At 48.4% G+C, this 19,278-nt stretch overlaps 1 protein-coding gene across 31 annotated transcripts in view; it reads left to right on the plus strand.

The window, feature by feature from the left end:
- tcf7l2 (transcription factor 7 like 2) overlaps positions 1 to 19,278 on the plus strand; it is a 68,864-nt gene that overhangs the window by 47,152 nt on the left and 2,434 nt on the right. For 3 of the 31 annotated variants that reach the window (XR_015853953.1, XR_015853955.1, XR_015853954.1), the window contains exons 6-17: positions 467 to 599; positions 2,075 to 2,177; positions 3,138 to 3,224; positions 5,762 to 5,902; positions 5,974 to 6,136; positions 6,211 to 6,318; positions 6,909 to 6,972; positions 7,608 to 7,658; positions 9,096 to 9,168; positions 13,582 to 13,657; positions 14,846 to 15,022; positions 16,172 to 16,274. Coding sequence is in view for 27 of the 31 variants with exons in the window: in XM_088359524.1 (XP_088215650.1) it covers positions 467 to 599; positions 2,075 to 2,177; positions 3,138 to 3,224; positions 5,762 to 5,902; positions 5,974 to 6,136; positions 6,211 to 6,318; positions 6,909 to 6,972; positions 7,608 to 7,658; positions 8,597 to 8,669; positions 10,966 to 11,374 (1,332 nt within the window). In the remaining 4 variants the exon portion in view is untranslated. Of the gene's footprint in view, positions 1 to 466; positions 600 to 2,074; positions 2,178 to 3,137; positions 3,225 to 5,761; positions 5,903 to 5,973; positions 6,137 to 6,210; positions 6,319 to 6,908; positions 6,973 to 7,607; positions 7,659 to 8,596; positions 8,670 to 9,095; positions 9,169 to 9,663; positions 9,726 to 10,965; positions 13,341 to 13,581; positions 13,658 to 13,792; positions 13,913 to 14,845; positions 15,023 to 16,171; positions 16,275 to 19,278 lie in introns of those variants that run through there. The other 28 variants (XM_088359523.1, XM_088359534.1, XM_088359528.1 and 25 more) reach the window with 23 other exon arrangements.

The raw sequence follows: 19,278 nt of genomic DNA on the forward strand, positions 1-19,278 counted from the left end.
AGGAGCACAAAGAGAAGATTACATAGCTCCAAGTAATTTGGCAAAAATGCAGAAATGGATTTTCAGCTACTAACCCTTTTAGTGGCAGAATGGAGAATCGGGCCCAAGCGAGGAAGACGAGGAGAGAACAGTGGCACGTTGACCGAAGCCGCTAATGACTCTGGATTTACATGAGCTGTCTTAATTTTGCGCAAGATCGATTACTCGCGCTGCCGCTGTGGTTAAAAGTGCCTCATCACGCATCGGGCCCCAAATGAGAAGTGCCAACCCCCCCAGGGCCTCATAGACTCTCACTGAATTCCAGGATGATACCGCAGAAGTGTTTTTAATTACAAACCGCAGTGTTTTCACTGAGGCCCGGCGGTTTGGCGCCTCCCGGACACTCGAAAAACGATATGCTCTGATTTTACGTTTGTACAATTATTAACCCTTGGCCTATTTTCTTTCTTGTTTTTCTCTCCTGCAGTCGAATAAGGTTCCAGTGGTTCAGCACCCTCACCACGTGCACCCTCTCACACCGCTGATCACCTACAGCAATGAGCACTTCACACCCGGAAATCCACCACCACACCTACAGACAGACGTGGACCCCAAAACAGGCAAGTGTGGCAGCTCTGGATCAAGTAAGCACCAGATACCTTTTGAACTTCACTTACAAGACTTGAAACAAAGACTGCTTTCGTATCTGAAGACTCGGGTCCAGAAACCCGAGGCTTATTTCGACTCTACGGCTGATTCTGTGATTATGTATGCAACTCAATCCCCCGTGGGTCGCCCAGTTTTTTCACATTAATCATCTTTAGGCCTGCATCGGAGCTAGCCCTGTTGCCTTGTTTTGTTGATGGCCTACCTGCCTCTTCACGGTGAACCATTTTGTTCTATTATCTAGTATTTCATTTGTTCCCACTCAGTCATTTAGGTAATGATGTTTGCCTTATTACAACGGCCCTTACGAGGGGGTGAAATAATGCACCAGCTGCTGTTTAATGCAGTGCCTAATGGGGCGGCCTAATCGGAACTCAGTGTTTAATTAATTAACGAGGCGTATTCGGTCTGGCGGGCTGCTTGTGTGGCTTTTAGCGGAATAACGCTCCAAAATGCGGGAGAAGGAAGACACGGTCACCCCGGTCGTGATGTGATGCCGGCAGGATGGAGAAACCTGTAGAAAATGTCACGCTAGCTAATGAGCCTTACCTGCTACGACTTTCGCTACAGCTAAAGCTAATGAGGTATTCAAATAAATAATGAACTAACCTTAGCGACGCTAATCCACCTCGCATATGACGTTACGTCAGATTAAAGATTGCAAGATAGCATTGGCATACTATCTCAACTTAATCCAATGCTAATATGAGCTACTTTGATCCACCTTATTGTTATTCATCTCCATACAGTCACAAGGCACACTCTTACTACTACACCATCCGTAGCATTTGATTGATGTCGCTAAATCAAAGGAGCTGGCTCCCCAAAGGCGGCTGTACCTTTTTCACCGTTGGTGACACCAAACAGCGATTGCGCTAGTCACCAATTAGCCTAAATCGCTCGGCTAACAATGTTTAACAGCTGTGTATTTCCGCTAGTTTTTGTCGCGCATTCAGAATGATGTGGCTGACAGGGAATGAGGAGCCCAGCTCCCTGTGATCACATGCAAACGGCGTAATGATATTGTTGAGTTTTGTTAACTTCTAAACATCCGTCATTTTACATCATTCATCTCCAGAATTGGCATGACAAATGTGACAAGGATGGTGTCGGTGTTTTATTTTATCATTCCCTTCTTCCTCCTCCTCTTGCACTTCTTCTCCCTCACCTCTCTCTCCTCTCCGCCTCCTCCAAACACATTGCGTCGCTGTCGCCTGGTGAGGCCTTTGATCAGAAAGTGTGATTTTTTTTTTTTTTTCCTTTCCTTTTTTTTCACGTTTTTGTTTTTGCGGCGTGTACACACCTGCAACAAGGCTTTCTCCTCCTCCTCTTCCTCCGCCTGTGATGTGCGTGACATCTGAGATTGTGACAAAAGATTTGATTCTCCATCTTGTCCACCTCTTCTCATGTCATCTTCTTTTTTGTGCAGGAATTCCAAGGCCTCCGCATCCTCCAGATATTTCTCCTTATTACCCTCTGTCACCTGGCACCGTCGGCCAGATCCCCCATCCCCTAGGATGGTTAGTACCACAGTAAGCGAATCCTTTTTTTTATATATATACACACACACATGCTGTTTTTACTTTGTTCTTTCACGAGTTGTGCAAAAAGTTAGGAAAAGTCCACTTTCGGAATTGTGTATAAACAAACCTCGAAGGCACACATTATGTATAATGTGCTTTGAAAAGATGAATAATTGAAAAATTGTGAATAATTGACGCTGATAATGAAAGATTTAGAATTGCCTATTGATGCCACAAGATGGCGGCAAAGCACCAAATGAAACTACTCCCCTCAGGTCAACCTAGTTCTTTAGTCACATATGCAATTATTCAGTTTTTTTGCCTGATCTCCAAACTGTTTGAATTCCACAGATTTTTTTTTTTTTCAAGAGCGCACACTACTTTGCATGTCTCTGCAGGGTCAAATTAGAGTAAATGAACGGCGATTGCCCGCCTTTTACCCGCCATCCCGCACGGGGACTCTCCCTGGGTAACTCTTGTCAACACTTGTTAATATGACAAAAGGCTACAAATTAAGCTCTGTTAATTTAATGTTTTCTCGCCGCTGTCTAAATAGTGGGAAAGGGCCCCCGAGCACCGCCACGCCGCCCTTTGATTTGCTGCACTTTATTTTCGGTATAAATTTACATTCATTATTGTTTGTCTTTTGGATGTGTAGGGCTCAATTAGCGTGACGGCTCCATTAAAGGGAGCCGCACTTCGTCTTTAATTATCACAACAAAACACCTCGTTCCAGCTCAGGGAGGGGCGCAGCGAGCGCAGGGTTATAAAATTTAATTAGCCGCCACCATCAAGATTTGCGGCGTTCAAAATGCTCGGGAGTTTATTCCCACCCCGCCTTTGATCCACCGCTTGGATTTTTGTCCCCGATCAAATGAGAAGAGAAGAAGCCGACTTAAGGGGGCTCGCTAGCTTCTCCTCCCTCGTCTGTCAACCTTGTTTCCTTACCTTTCTTCTTTTTCTTCCCAGGCAAGGTCAACCTGTTTATCCAATCACGACAGGGGGCTTTAGACACCCCTACCCGACTGCGCTCACTGTCAACGCATCCATGTCAAGGTGAGTCGAGCCCTCGCCTCGCCGCTAACTCGCGCGCAAACTCGTCTCCCTTAAGGATGCCTCCCCTTATTCAAAAGGCCAAATCTCCAGCAAGGGTGCTCAAATATTAATTCTATTTATCTCCCCGCCCCTTAATGAGGCCCCCGAAGAACATTTAGCCCCCGCCGCACGTCAGGCTGATGCTAAATCAGCCGGGCCACGTAATTGCCAGACGTAAACAAACACCGTGGCGCTTGGGGGGGGGGGGGGGGGGGGGTGGACGAGGCCCAGTTTGGCATCTACCAACATTTATGCTCATTTTGTGTGTACTCGTAAGCATTTTGCATGTGTGTTTTTACTGTTTTGGTGGTTTTGCCGTCATGTTGTGCCTTGAGAAACTTGAAATTGTGCAGAAAACACTCTACGACAACACTCGCAAACCATTGTCGGCCATTTTGCAGCAGTCCTCCAGGACTAGCTGGAGTTTAATTACAAAAGCAGCTCCTCAAGGCATTGCATTTCAACCTCTGTGACGTTGATGGATGGCGTCTGAGGAGGGGGGGGGGTGACTTTTCAATCCAGCTCATCTGTTCCCAAGCCCTTAAATTGTCCTCAATAACACGCCCGAGCCCAACGTTATGGAAAAGGCCTCTCCAGATTGCCCTCGCTGGAGCAGAGGTCCCGACATCTGGCAGTGGCGTCGGCGTCCCAACTGGGCCTTTAAAGTGACTGATAATTTGCTCTCCACATTGTCATCATCCTCTTTCCAGGGTGGCTAATTGAATCTGCCGGCTGCGGGGTGTGTGTACCGAGCTAATGCCCTGTCATGAAACCCCTAATTTAATTACCCAATAGAAGGAGGGAGGGAGAAGGCGGGGCGCCGGGGCTTGTGAGGTCTCCAGAGAAGGCTTGAACACATCCAAATCACTTTTGCTCTTAGGCTGATAAAATGTAGCTCGGGCTAAAAAGCGAAGCGCGGAGAGCCTGTCGCCGTAATACGCCAAGGCCAAGGATTGAAGGGAGCAGGAGGCCAACACTCACTCATCATCAGCATAGAAACGAAATGTCTGTCGTCCTCTTTACACCTGACCCCAAATTAGCGGACAGAAAATGGATCTGGTACCTGCTAGCACCTTGCACCTCCTGTTAAAAATGCATCACGAGGTGGGATAAGATGATTTTGGATAATGATAAGGGTCTGGCTACCTGTATTGTGTGCTGTATTGCGCCTGTGTCAGGTGGGCCGCCCTTTGATACGCCCCCACCTCCAGCCCGCCGAATCCCGCTCCTTCTCGGCCGCATCATTACACATTAAACAGGCGCAGGGGGGGTTGCGCTTCACGTCGGCAATTAAGCGGCACGGCTTTGCGATGCCGCCCCCACCCCGACACACCTTTCCGATTGAGATGTAGGGACCCGGGGTCGGGGCGGAGCAGCCGTTCTCACCGTTCCTTTTCTGTCTTGATTAAATTGGTCCGAGGCGCCGCTTTCCCTGACGACGGCGATGACGATGCCCCCTGCTCTTCAAAGGCACAGCCGTCATGTTTTAACCATAACCTGGGCCCGCTGGGGAGGGGTGGGGAGGGGCGGCAGGCATCGCGGAGGTGGCGAGGGGACAGGAAGAGCAGAAGAAGGGAAAAAAATAGATTTGGAACAGAGGAAATTTTAACAAGTGCACAGAGAGGCAAAGGGGAGGGAGGAAGCGGCGGTGGCGGCGGCAGCAGCCCCTAATGATGGGCAACGCGCAAACGCCCGCCCGCCCCGCCGAGCTCCCCATCAGCACATGACATGGCACAAACACCAACGTGTCAGGGATGAAGGCAAGAGAAGGCAAAAGAGTTTGAAGGGTGTGTGTGTGTGTGTGTGTGTGTGTGTGTGTGTGTGTGTGTGTGTGTGTGTGTGTGTGTGTGTGTGTGTGTGTGTGTGTGTGTGTGTGTGTGTGTTTGGGAGCGAGAGATGGGGGGGGGGGTGGCGCCCTCGCTCTCCCCTGAGATGGCCTCCAACAGAAACTAGTTGTTCCTGGCGAGTTTATCCTCATCATTATATTCTGGCTCCGAGCCATGCAGCCAGACGCGGCGAGATAATGAGCGCACACACGCACGCAGGGAAAAAGAAAAAAAGAAAGAGGGAAAAATCTTTTTTTTTGCCCTCCTTCTTCATCCCTCGCTCTTGGATGTTTGGTCCCACGGTGGCCCCGCACTGTCAACAATGCGGATGGATGGGTCAATGTGTGCCGATTCCTGCGGGAACGGCCCGCTTTCACAAATTGACAGAGAAGACCAAATGACCGCCGATGAGCCGCGTTGACGCTCGGCGCCGCAATTGATCCGCTTTGATGGTCCGGCCCGGCCAACTCGAGCTGCAGTAAATGCACGCTCAACAGCTAAATGGTCGTCGCGCCTTTCAACTCTTCTCATCTGTGAAAAAATGTTCTCTCCACACAATCCAAGTTTCTCAAGTTGCGTGATGGCTATTTGAGCGCATTTGCAGTTGTTATTGTTTTTACATGTGAGCCACGGCCCCATTTCAGCCGCGTCCATTCTGACCGATTTACACAGTCTTCTGTCCTCTAGGTTCCCTCCACACATGGTGCCCCCCCATCACGGTTTGCACACCACCGGCATCCCGCACCCGGCCATCGTCACGCCCAACGTCAAGCAGGAATCCTCACACAGCGACATCAGCTCCCTCAACAGTTCGTAAGTAACTGGCCGGCACCAGCGTGGACTTTTCTTTCCCCTTGGTAGTTTCCCAACCTGTTTGTCTGCAGGAAACAGTCGGATGCAAAAAAGGAAGAGGAGAAGAAGAAGCAGGTGCACATAAAGAAGCCGCTCAACGCCTTCATGCTCTACATGAAGGAGATGCGGGCCAAGGTGGTAGCCGAGTGCACGCTGAAGGAGAGCGCCGCCATCAACCAGATTCTGGGTCGGAGGGTGAGTTGCCTCGCCGGAGATGCCGCAGGGTCCGGAAGCGCGTCCCGCTCACCTCTCACGGCCGCCTCTTGCAGTGGCACGCGCTCTCCAGGGAGGAGCAGGCCAAGTACTACGAGCTGGCCAGGAAAGAACGACAGCTCCACATGCAGCTCTACCCCGGCTGGTCGGCCCGAGACAACTATGTAAGTTTTTAAGTTTACAAGTCGGAACGGAGTGTCAATTTGCAGGACGTGGCAAAAATTGGAAGGTGGTGCTGAAAACGGAGCGCCAACATTTTGTGCGAGTGTTCGTTAGCATACTCTGTAACAAAAGAATCAGTCACATGGGCCTCATTACGCAAGGTTGTTGCTCTTCTACTCACTTCTCCGAAGTAAATCTTTTGATTTTTTTTTTTTTTTTTCCTCAAGTCCAAGTGTGGTCTTTCCCGCTTTCTATTATTTATATCTGATTGTTTACTTTGGTGTTGACGCCGGCCCTCACGTGCTTGTTTTAGCGCCGCGTAAATCCGGCCCGGCCGACGATTGGTCATTTGAGTCCGCTTTCGGGAGCCCATCAAGACAAATGGAGGAAAATAAGGCCGAGTTAGCGAGCGGCGCCTCACTGAAACACAATTCTCGTCAGGCTCCCGCCAACCGCGGGGCAAAAAAGAAGCCATGAATAAATAAATAAACACAAAGACGAGTTGTTCATGTTTTGGGGCGTCCTGCAATATAATAACTAAGGTTCCTGTCTATGTCTGTCTCCCTTTTTTGCCCCTCTTTCTATTTTCTTGGCGGCTAACCAACAGGGGAAAAGGAAGAAGAGAAAAAGGGAAAAGCAGCAAGCGGAGAGCAACGGTAAGCGAGCGGCAATTATCTCCCATATTAGAGCGGGCCCGTCATGTGTCAGCCGCATGTGACGCCCGCTAGATAAAAAACAAGCTAGTTTTGTTGTGCGTGCGCGTATGTGCGTGTGTGTGTGTGTTGGTGCTGCTTTTTTTTTTTTCATCATAGCCATGCGATGCAATATTTAAATGGTAGCAGCGTTGTCTGTACAGTAACACTCCCCCCTCCCCTCCCTCCCCCTTCACTGTAGTCCTCCCTTGCTAATAACAGCTGAATATGCATGAACCCACCCCCTTAAGACCCCCGTCCCGTAATCCCCTCCCTCCCTCCCTTTTTGCCCGTTAGCATTGTGCTATATGTGTAGAGTGAGTTGATGGAATGAAGTGTTTTTCTAACACTTGCAAATACGCTTCAGCGAGTGTGTGAGTGTGTGTGTGCGCACTAACTGGGCTGCCCCCTCGCTTGCTTTTGATCACAATCGAAACCAAAATTAAGGAGGTTTCCTCATCCTGTGACTGCTCCATCTTTCATAATCCACATATTTTCTTGGCATCATGTTTGCTTTATTTTTCTTCCAATATTTTGTTTTTTGGGTGACGGTGATCTCCTCTTGAAGGCCTCTCTATCTGTTCTTGTTTTTGTTGCAGAACACAGAGAATATTTTCCAAACCCTTGCCTTTCACTCCCTCCGATTACAGGTGCTAATGTCATTTTTGACTCTTAAATATACTAACTTGTTTTTTTCTTCCTTTTTAATTGATCTTGATCCGTCCGCCGATGTTTTCTTTTTTTTTCCCCCGCTGCCTTTTATTGAAATGCTAAAGAAAGAAAAAAAAAAAAACCATGATGTTGTTGTTCGCCGAGGTCGTTGTTACCGTGTTTGTGGGTTTGATGCCGGCCAGGGTAAACCTCCTTAATGGACCAAACGCTCCCCCTTGTGCCTCGGCTGTCGGCTCGCATGCTCACGTGAGATTATTTCAGGCCACTAACGAAGGCCAGCGACCAGGCATGGGACGCAAGATCTAGTCTGAAATTATGTTAAATCAGCAAAAAAAAAAAACATTTATTTATGTATAAGAAGAAAACAAAGATTAAAAAAAAATTGATATATAAAACAATGGCCAGCTGTAAATAAAAAATTCGGTTTCCTGATTTGTGCCCATGCCTCCAAGCGTCTGAGCAAAAGTATCGGACCAGTCGCGTTCCCTTCCGGCTTCTAGATGCTCAACCTCGGCGAGGGCTAACAGCTAGCTGCCGCTTTTGATGAATACCTCCTCGCTTTGACAGTCTATTGGGCTTGTATTAATATCCCGATTTTCAACTCGTGCATGGAATGGAACTAATGCTTGGAAGTCACCCGGCCCGAGTCTGGATCGACACCGCCGAGGTCAAATGACTCGCCAATTTGTTCTCCTGAGATTGGCGTCCGATCGTTTCCGATGCAAGCGGTGTCGATCCAGCCGCGAGGTGCGCGAGCTGACAATAGCTGGCGACCTGCGTAGATTCTCTCTAACTCTTTCTCTGTATTTCTCTCCTACTTGTGCTTTGCCTTTGTTTTTTTTTTGGGTGCTATTTTTTTTTTCTCCCCCTCTTCCTTCTTTGCTGGCGTCCCCCTGCCCCCTTTCTTCGGCATCAGACCTGAGCGCTCCTAAGAAGTGTCGAGCGCGCTTTGGGCTCGACCAACAGAATAACTGGTGCGGTCCGTGCAGGTGTGTATGGGGTGTGCTGGCACCGGGTGTGGGGGGGAGGGGAGGGGGTGCCGCCGCGCTGGGACTTCCTCCTTTTTTTGTTTTTTTTCTTGGTCTTTTTTCCCCCTCCCTCCCTTCCTCCCGTTTGTGTCGCCGAGCTACGTCAGCTTCCTCCAGCCGCGCCCTGCCGGTCTGCGGTCTATCTGCCTGCCCGAGTGCCGCTTGTATGAGTGCGATGCAATTTTTGGGGCTTTGTGGACTGGCAGGTGAGGGCTTGGGGAGGTCCCGAACGGAGGAGGTCCCAGTGTCTAGCAGCCTAAACCTCAACCCAGGCTCCACGTGTTTTTGTTTTGTGTCTGTGCAATGACGTGTCCATTTTTTGTTTTTGTTTCTTTTTTCCTCCTGTGTGTGTTTTTGTTTGTGTCCGTACCTCTTTGGCTATAACAGATGCAAATACCCCAAAGAAGTGTCGTGCCTTGTTCGGGCTTGACCAGCTGAGTTTATGGTGCAAACCGTGCAGGTACATAACTTGCCTGAATGAATTGGAGGAAGGCCACCAACCGCCACCAAGCTTTTTTTCCTCCCTCTCCCTTTTTTTTCCCTTGATGATTTTCTCTCTCGCTAAAAACACGTTTCCATCGGTGTGCTTAACAGATGGCAAACCGCTTTTTCCTGCAGTATATATTTAAAAAAAAAAAAAAATGGAGTCAGTTAGAGCCAGTTGGTAGAAAATGGATTTCTGTCCAATATTTTTTTTCCTGTCCCATTAGAAATCCATTTTCTGCACTCCCCCTTATTAACTGTCATGTAGTATCCTAATTGGCACCCCCCTTCCACCCCCTTTGTCCCTTTTCTGGAATAACAATGTGATGCTAGCCGATATTTTAATTTTAGTCCTGCTTCCTCTTGAGGGGCCTGCTCAGTGACACTCTTTTCTGTGCTCCTCCTCTTCCTCATCCTCCTCCCTCTTCTTCCTCCTCCTCTTCCTTCCCTCTCTTCAATAACCCTGACTTAGTCCCTACCTGTTGTCTTTCTGTTCTGACACAAGCAGTCTTTGAATTGGGAATGCTTTCATGGTAGGTATTTGTTTCTGCTAAGTACATAACCCCGCCCCCAACCCCGCCCATCCTTTCTCCATTTGTGTTGTGACGACCGTGTCCTACTTCGACAGATCATGAGATCAGGCGCCGTAATTCCATCTTCATTACCAGAGCCGAGAGGTTAAGCGTCCTCTCCGGGGCTCCCCTCGCCCAAACTCCGGCGTAATTTCCCTGGAGGCGGCGGGAGCCGACAAAAAGCAAGACAAATCAATAGCGGCGCAGTCGATGCGCGTGTTAAAAAATGGATATGAGCTCATTTGTTGCTCTTGGACGGACGCTTAGTGGGAGCCGGGCAAAGCGTACAAAGCGGCAAAACGATACCCCGCCGCGCCCGCTGGATACTATTCCCAATGTTCCGCCTCCTGGAATTGCATGCGCAAAAGCTCCGCCTCCACCCACCGAGCATGTACGATGTGCTTTGTTGGTGTTGCCTCATCCCCAGTAATGTGCTCTCTCTGGTTTTTGTGGGCCCCCAAAATTGGACGCAAAAAGCCTCACTGTTTCTTTTTTTTGTTTGTTTCCGTTGTCGCCTTGGGGCGGGTTCACCGCCAGGGTCAAGGCAAAAGCATGAGCGGGGGCAGATCTCACCCCCCCCCTCAACCAAACGCAGCCCGGGGTGATCACCTTAAGACCGGAGAGCGGTCCCGAACCCGGCGGGAATGCAAACGTAAGGCCGTGACCCCTCCTGTGCTCGCTGGCTGGCTGGCTTGTGTCTGTGGGGCAGCTTGCTGCATTACTGAGTGTACAAACTGGGACCCCCTCAGGAGGAGGAGATCGAGAGGGGGCCAGTAGCTCAGTCTCCAGCCCCAATTGGAGCTTTTCTCCGCGCAGAAATCTGCCCGGCCATTTGAGCCTTTTACACAGCCTTTGCTGGATCGCGTCCAACAATCCTGCAATTGGATGACACTTGTTGGAGCGCTTGACACTCTTGTCCCTACTTGGATGACGAGCGCTTTGAAATTGAATTCTTGCTTTTGCTCAGGAACGAAAAAGTAGTGCAAATCCAGAGAGCGAGCATTACTTGATCTTTGTGTCCATTCCTCATCACCGCCACGCTCATTTCCCCCGCCTGCTTGGTGTCCTGTTTCCTACTCTGAGGGTTCGGGCGGGTGGGTGGGGGCATTCCCCAATCATGCATGGTGCTTTCACGCGGGCCGCCAGCATTAAATCCAAAGTCTGAAAGATTGTCTTGTCTCGCCCTGCCCTTCCCGATCCAGGAGGAAAAAAAAGTGCATTCGCTACATCCAAGGTGAAGGCAGCTGCGCCAGTCCTCCCTCCTCGGACGGAAGCTTCCCAGACTCCCCCCCGTCCTCGCCCTCCTCCGTGGTCCCGTCCCCTTCGCCAAAAGAGTCCAAACCTCAGACTGAACAAATGCAACCTCTCTCACTGACTATGAAAGCCGCCCACCAGCCGCTCCTCGCTCACCCGCACCTCCTGGCCGGGCCGCCGGAAAACCTCTCGACGGCGGCGCTGGGTGGCAAAACGCTGGCCCCGGAGCCCGGCGAGGTCCCGCCCTCGCGGCTACCGGGCCCCTCGGTGGTGTCCCCCGTGGCCCGGCCCTCGCCACTGCTGTGTCATTCCCACTCGCTGCAGCCGCTGTCGCTTGTGACCAAGTCTATCGAGTAGCGGTCGGAGCCTCTTTATCCTTGTTTGCTTCTAGCCGCTGCTAGCTAGCTAGCTGTTGTTTTCTTATCAACTTCATTGGTCAATATTTGACCCGCCAAGGAAGCGTCGCGTTATCCGGGAGCTGCAGCAATAGCTCGTTAAAACTTCTTATTTAAATCCTTTGACTGGACTCTTGCTTGTTGAAGACGTCGGAGCCAAAGCTTCTGTGGTCCAATGGCGAGCTCCGCGAAGGCACTTCATCTGGGTCGTGGTCATCGTGGCTGACGGTTGTTGAAAAATCTTTCCACGGCTTTTTCACTTTCGCATTTGAGTCCAGTTGCCTCCGTTCAGGTTTTGCAGATGGCCACGACTCCAATGACAGACGGCCGATGAGTTCTAAATTTTTCCAGAGAAGCTTTTGGTGACGTGGGTGACTGAGAATCGGTCCTACTTTGTATCTTTTCTTTTTCAATTTGGAACAACGGCGGACACACGACGAGCTAAAGGCTAGCGTTGGTTCTCCTTCTTTATTTGTATTAAATACGAGCTTGCGAACCAATCACACCCCTTCACGCAGCGCACCAGGGCGAGAGGCGAGCGGCGACGCCACACCGAGGAACAACTTTGAATTGTGATGTTACTTGTTTAAATGTACAGAATCGAACAAAATGGGGGAGGGAGGGGGTGGGGTGACGGGCTGGGCTGGTCGGGTCGGGGATACTGTGTTAATTATGCATTCTTCCACTGCTTTTTTCTTTGTTTACCTTTTCGGGGAGGGTTGGGGGTGGGTTTATGGGTGGGTTGTCTCAAGGGGTCGTTGGATTGAAAATGTCACCACGCTAGGACCAGTAGTATTTATTGCTTTAGAGATTTTGATCGTTGTATCTTGTACGTGTCTCTTTTCTTTTTTGACCTTTTATTTCCTTTTTTTGTAATGTTGTACAAAATACTTTTTCTTACGGTAAGCACTACACACACACACACACACACATATATATATATATATATATATATATATATATATATATATATATATATATATATATATATATATATATATGATCCATTTTTACAAGGAGGTTTTAAAAGGCCTATTTTTTTTTCCGACCCATCTTTTTGCGCAAAGCCAGATTCCGCTCTCGTCTCACCCAGCCAACGTATGCACATATTTGGAAGAATGCGTCGATAAGCCATCGTCCGAACACGCAGTTCCTGTCGTCGTTTTCTGACTGTTGATCCGCCGTGTACAGATTTTTTCCGTGCCAAATTTTAGGCGACGATTTCATCTGCCCCCCCACCCCTCACCCAGATCAGACCAGATCACGCTGTCAGGATCCTCTTCTTATCCTTTGAGTTCAACGCCATCGTTTTGCTGTGACGTTACATAGATTGCTATGTATGTAGTATAAATGTTGCTATAACAAATGTGTTTGGTAGCAAATTGTCAAATATTAAAAATTTAAACCTAATTAAAAAAAATGACGGGCATCATACTGTATAAAACCTACACGGGCCAAATTCTGTATATTAGGAGGTTCATAAAAAAACTATCAAATACAAAAAAAATACACAAAACTGCCACTTTTAAGGACACTACTACATATAGGTAGGTAGGAAAAAAAATAGGCATGTTGATGTTGCAAGAGGCTGTAAAATATTAACGAGAAAAAAAAAAGCTCCATCCACTCGGTGCCATTGTAGTTGACATGACGCGACTGTAATAATCTGTCGATTTCTTCTCTGGTTTATTAAGATGCTAATGATAAATAGTTTGAATGTTTCCTTAACGGCTGTGATGTTCCTGTTCTCTTTTCTGCTCTTTTCTTTTCTCTGTTTGTCTGTTTCTTTCTTTCTTGCTTTCTTTCTTTTTTCCTGTCCTTTTCAAATGGTTTGGCGAAACCATGATTTTTGTAATGAATCAATGTTAATGCTGTACAGTCTCTGTAGCATGCAGTTCTGTATTAATAAAAGCAACTTAGTATGTGCACGCCTGCGTCGTCCTTTTGCTCCAGAGAAAGTGTTTTGAAACATTTTGTATTGATAATAAAGCAAAAATAAATAAATAAATAAAGGAAACTGCAAGATTACGTTTGTGGTAAAGTGCAACATCAATCAACATCATCGTCATCTGCAACACACATGAGCTGATTTTTTTTTAGGCTGGTAATTGCTAGTTTGTTTTCTTCTAAGAAGAGTGCAACATGAAAAGTTTGTCTTTTACTCCATAGATTTACAGTCTGTGCTGTGAGCGAAGCCGCAGTAATATTAAGCCACCCTTGCAGAGGACAAAGATTAAAAATGCCTGTGAGTATTTTTGTCTGTCTACATGTGTTGCCACACCGTTTGTGTTCAAATGATGTTTGTCAACTCTTCTACGGCTTTACGACTCTTTTTTTAAAAAATTATTTTAAAATTTCCGTGTATGTCGTTCTTTGGCAGCTTTTTATTCCGTACATCCAATACACTAAGGTATTTAGTTTGACCTTCAAACAACAGACTCAACGGTGATTACAGCGCCCTTCCATCGAGGTTATTGAAGCCGGGCGGCGTCACGTTTTCCTCCTTTTATTTGTTTCTGTAAGTGTCCAATTGCCACTGCGCTTCCTTTGCTGTATGGATTCTGAGCACGTATTCTGCTATATGCCTGCCGTCCCCCGGTCACGCAAAGAACATCTGGGGGGAGGGGGGCGAGGTGGGTGGTTGGGGGGGGCCCTCTTTGTTCCTAGTGAATGTGGCGTCTGGAGATGCACACTTAATGCATCGGTGTGGGCCTCGCCCTTGAACTGTCTTGGCGCCGTGTAAACACGCAAGCGGTTCAATTTCATAGTGAGGAGAACCAAAGGCTTTGTATCGCCCAGTAAAGAAACGCCGCTTTTGATGTGGCGGCTCGACAACAACGGCAACCAAGGCCGATGCTGCCGGCGAGCGCATGGCTGCATCCAGCACGCCGCCGTTAGCCAGGTCTCAGCTCGTTGCAGTCACAAATGTCGTCTTGTTTATTTTTTCAATCCTGAACGCTTTTCACCCAATTGAAAGCTTTGTTAACATTTGCAACATGGCCATCCGGGTGTTTGTGAAGTGACAAACAAAGATGAAATATTTTTCTGACAAATATGTTGTCAACTTTACACCGGGCTCCGACATTTTGATATTTTATTGCCCCGTGCTGTCGACTGAAATTGATGTCAAAGTGCCTTTGGGCCGGCCTTGCAAAAGTTGGGTGAGCTGTGAGGTTGGCAACACGAGCCCGAGGGCACCCATGTCAATTTCGGGTGACAGCAGAACAACTTCAAAATGTCCGACCCCCGAGATGGATGAAAGCAGGTGCATTCATTGTCGTCATCCTTTCACGAATGCAAAATTAATCCGAATGCTACATCTCATGGGGGCACTTAAAACATCTCGCCACAGAAATTTAGGACTTGAGTTCCGCTTTAAACTGGGAAATCACATTTTTGTAAAGTTGAATTTTTTATTTTATTTTTTTTCCAGGCCATGCCAGCAAGTCACCCTCATCCACGTGCTCACCGGCTGACTGACGAGCGGCTGGTGTGTCACCTTGGCGCCACAAGCGCCCTCCTCCCTAATGATGGCGCTGTGCCGCGCAGGCGGCTAACTAGCCTCAGAGTGGAGCGAGCCCCCAGGCTAGTGCCACATCTTTCCATCAAGGTCCGCCTTCATCCCGCTTTGCGATGGGACACGCACGCACACACACATACATGCACGTGTAGCCGATGACAAATAATTCATATTATCTGGCACGGCTGAAAGTTTGCCACAGTGCCTCATTAAGCAGTCCTGACACTCCCCGGGCTTAATAGCGCACCTTGCCGGGTGCCTTTTCTTACTTTTTTTTTTTTTTCTTCCCCCTCCTTGATTTGAAGGTACATCCCACTAGTGGGCCTCGGGAAGAAAAAAAACAGTCGTGTTGTTTTTCCACCTTGTCAAGGTGATGCAACTTGTGCGGCTGCCACATATCAATAATAATAACAATGCGCTCCTCTGGGTCGGTCGGCAAAGGACGATCACAAGAGCCGCTGAGAACTGCACTAACTTGTATTCTTGTATAATATTCAATATTCATTTATTTGTTGTAAATAAAATATTGGACTATTAGTCAAATAATTCATCAGCTAACAACAATTTTACATATTCAACATTCATTATTCGTTACTGACATGAAAAATGTAATTTAGGACAAACATTAAATAATTGGAAAATTAAAAAATGAAATTTGACAAAACCTTTTCTCACTGTTCTTCAGCCCAGTGGGTGGTGGCTCCACCTCCAACTGATCATTTTTATTGTGGCCATTTAAAGCTTCAGCTTCGTGACTGGCGAGGTGGTTTGCCGAGGGAGACGACAACTTTCTGGCAAATTCTTTCAATCTGCTTCATTAAAAAAAAAAAAATCAGCTTTTGTACTGACGTAAAAAAGAAATGGAGAAAGAAGGAAAATGCATGTTTGGAACTAAAGTTGCTTTCACTTGCAAGAGTGCACGTTTCCCCCGTGCGCTCGTTCCACGGAAAAAAAGTTTCCTCTTCCTCCTCTTGTCGATTCCCCTGTAAAAAGTGCGTGCGCGCTCTCGCCCTGAGGACAGCGTGCAACGGCGCGCCGCACATGCCTCGTAGGCTCGCCAGGAGCTCAGCGGCTCTCAACTTGACGGATTGCCACTCAGGCAAACGCAAGAAGAAAAAAAAACACCCACACTGTTGCTTGACTTGCGTTTGCCTCTGTGCACAAAAGAGGAACATCTTCACCCCCTCGCCTGTGTCTGCTGCCTTTTGTTTTCTAATCTTTCTTTCTTTCTTTTCACAGGCGCAATCAAGCACTCGTTGCGGGTAAAATCCTGCCAAGGATTGCCAATCAATTGGCCATGAATTGATTTCAGCCTCTGAAAATCCACCACAGTTCTTTGGGGGTATGTGCTTTTAATTTTTCTTGTCACTTGATAGGGAGCGTATCTGAAGTGCACTTCAATTTTGTGGTGCAACATAAAGCAACAAAAAAAAAAAAATTGCTGCCCAAGAGGAGCTTGTTATTTTAATCAACTAAATGGCTGTGTTTGTACTTTTTGCGCTCAGGCCAAAGCCATGTCCAATACAAAAATATTGCTTGGCACCATCTTGTGGCATCCTGGTGGAAAAGGAAAAAATAAAAAAAATCGAAAAAGGGAGCCTCATGCCCCTGCTCCCCCCCTCCCACATCAAAGCCCTGCCCTCAGGCATCGTCTCGTGATATTTATTTATTGAGATGATTTTGCCAGGAAGCCCCCACCCCTTTGATATGTTGCCTGGCGGTCCTGGAAGAAGGTGGGTCACGGGGGTCACGAAGGGAGCTGGCGGCTGGCAGAGCGGGTCGCTCAGCGCCCCGATGTTTCCAGATGATGCGTGGGGAACGGGCGGGGCGGTTCCTATTGATCACGGGGGGGCATTGATTACCGTTAAAGGGCCAATTATTGTCTTCCTCCGCTGTTTGAAGGAGTGTGGCGCACATCTGAATGAATATTGGATTAAGACGTCCGCAAGTTAGCATCCGGCAGGAAGCTACACAAATGTTTGACAGCCAGCAAGGCAACGGCGTCATTTACAAGCGCACCGGCCTCTTCTTATTTATTTAAGTTCTGAAATGTAAACTTTTCAATGATAAGTAAATACTTGAAGATATTTATTTAGCTATTATGTTTATGCACTCGGGCGCTCGTCGGCGGCCACGTTGGGTAGGATACGGCGCCTGCCGCTCATTGAAGCGGCGCAGCTTGCAGAAGGGACCATTTAACACGGATGTTGTCGCGTAAACATATGCAGCCGCCCCGTCCCCCTTAAATGAAGATGGATGCGGGCTGCTGGGATTTAAAAAAAAAAAAAAAAAGCAGCGTCAACGATTGGCACCGTCCTCGTGCGCTTCATTCAAAGGGGGAGGGGAATCAAGCAAGGCCAAATGGTGTCATCCATCAGGACGGACGCTGCAATTTGCCATCTCGTTTCTCATCCATCAAAATGTTAGGCGAGGGTGGGCGGACGTTTGCACTTTTATTTTTGGAGTGAGCTCGGTCGGGTTTAATTTTGTCACACGTTCGGCGTCCTCTCGCCGGCTGTTGTGAGATTAAAAAAAAAAAAAAAAAAAGCACGCCGTGTCGTGTCAGGAACTCAAGCGTCATTAACCCGACACGTTGACCTCCGACCTGCGGGGCAGACGACAGCATGCGCGCGGCATTGTGCCGCGAGGCACCCGCGATTTATGGCTGTCAACACGTTGAACGTCATTTGAATGTTTGCTACCACCACCACGATGGTGGCGGCAGCCTTCTCCTGTCAGCCATCCTCACGGCACTTTTCGACCCGCTCGGATCCAAGCGCCAAACAGAGCCATTGTTGGCATTTTTCCGAGTTGTTGTCAAGTGCGAGTTTGCTAAAAGAAAAAAATATGCAAAAAAAAAAATAAAAGTCTGGCATCCACCGCACCGGGCTGGGAGATGTTCTAAAGACCTCCTCTCACTTTTGTGCCAGCTCGGCTTTACCCGAGCGGCGTTGCGTTTAAGTTCCCCATCTGCTTGTCTTTGCGTTATCTCGCTCCAGGGCAGGCACCTTGCCCAAAACACACACACTCACACACTTTCATCCTTGGGATGATGACGCACTTTTTTTTGTGCAGCCCACACACACACTCACACACTCCCCATCCGTAGCTGAGATCAAGAGGAACGCGGCGGCCTCCAGAGAGAGGAGGCCGCTAACTTCCTCGGAGCGTTGCGATGGCAGTCGGGCGGTTGGGCGGGCGGCTCCGTCACGACTTGGGCATTGGGGAAGGACGCCGCAAAGGGAAGCAAGACCACGTCAGGAAAAAGAATGAGCAAAGTTCTCCACTGAAAAAGAGAATTTCTTTTTGGCAGTTTCTCTTCATAGCAACAATTCAGAAGGAAATTATGAAAAAAAACGTTGCAGTTAATTCTTTGAGGGGGGGGATTCTTGTTGAGTAAGACTAGACTGAGCATTTTGGGCTCAACAATGTCTTGACCTTTGATTGAAAAGAGGGAGCCATAAAACAGATTGTTATATAATTTGTGCGGACCCCCCCCCGCCAAGGATATGGCACGCCGTCGTATTCGCATCGGAATTTCCTTCTCTTGGCTCCAGTTTGCGCGCGACTGTGCCAGGGCCTCGTTAACGCTTTGAACATTCATCGGCCTCAACCGAGAACGGTGACGGAGGAGGCGCTTGATCCCATCCAAAAAAAAAAAAAAAAAAGCCACACAATCTGCGTGTGCACAAGAAGTGGAAGGAAGAGCTGCTGGAATGAGGCCTCCCGGTCGTCCCGCCCCTCCCCGCGCTCGCGTCTCCTGAAATACCTCTCGTTGGAAAGCCGCGGACGGCGTTCCCCAGGGATCCTCTGCTGGTATCATTAGCGCGGCTCAAGTGGCGTACAAACTTCAGCAAAACGTCAAGCGAGGGGAAATGTGCTCACATTGCACCTCTCCCTCCTTTTGCTTTCTCGCTGTCTGATGCCGCCGCCGCCACACTCCTCTCCCAAATTAATATTTCTCCAAATAAAAGTCGGGGACAACTTGAAACTAGCGAGAAGAAGGAAAAGAAGAGAGACTTGTGTGAAGTGGCGCCTCCTGTCTCATTCTTGTGGTTTTTAGGGGCTCCATCTTGTAAATGATGAGGTCGGCGTTTGGCGCACCCGCACACACGTTGTGTGCATCAGCAAAAATGTTCCTCCCCAAAAATTCTTTATTGTCCCTCCCGAGGAAATTCTGTCAGCGTTTTCCTGTTGTCATGCATGTGCAGGCACACTCGAGCACCACGCAAGCCCTGCTTTTTTCCCCCCCCATTTTGGAATTCCATGTCTTTTCATGACATTCCAAGTCCCATTTTTCTTCCAAAATGCAGATAAGAACAAATGCCGTGAAAATATTGCTGGCC

Source organism: Syngnathus floridae, chromosome 18, assembly GCF_059516105.1.
Source record: "Syngnathus floridae isolate MCC-2025c chromosome 18, RoL_Sflo_1.0, whole genome shotgun sequence".
NCBI classification, from domain to species: domain Eukaryota; kingdom Metazoa; phylum Chordata; class Actinopteri; order Syngnathiformes; family Syngnathidae; genus Syngnathus; species Syngnathus floridae.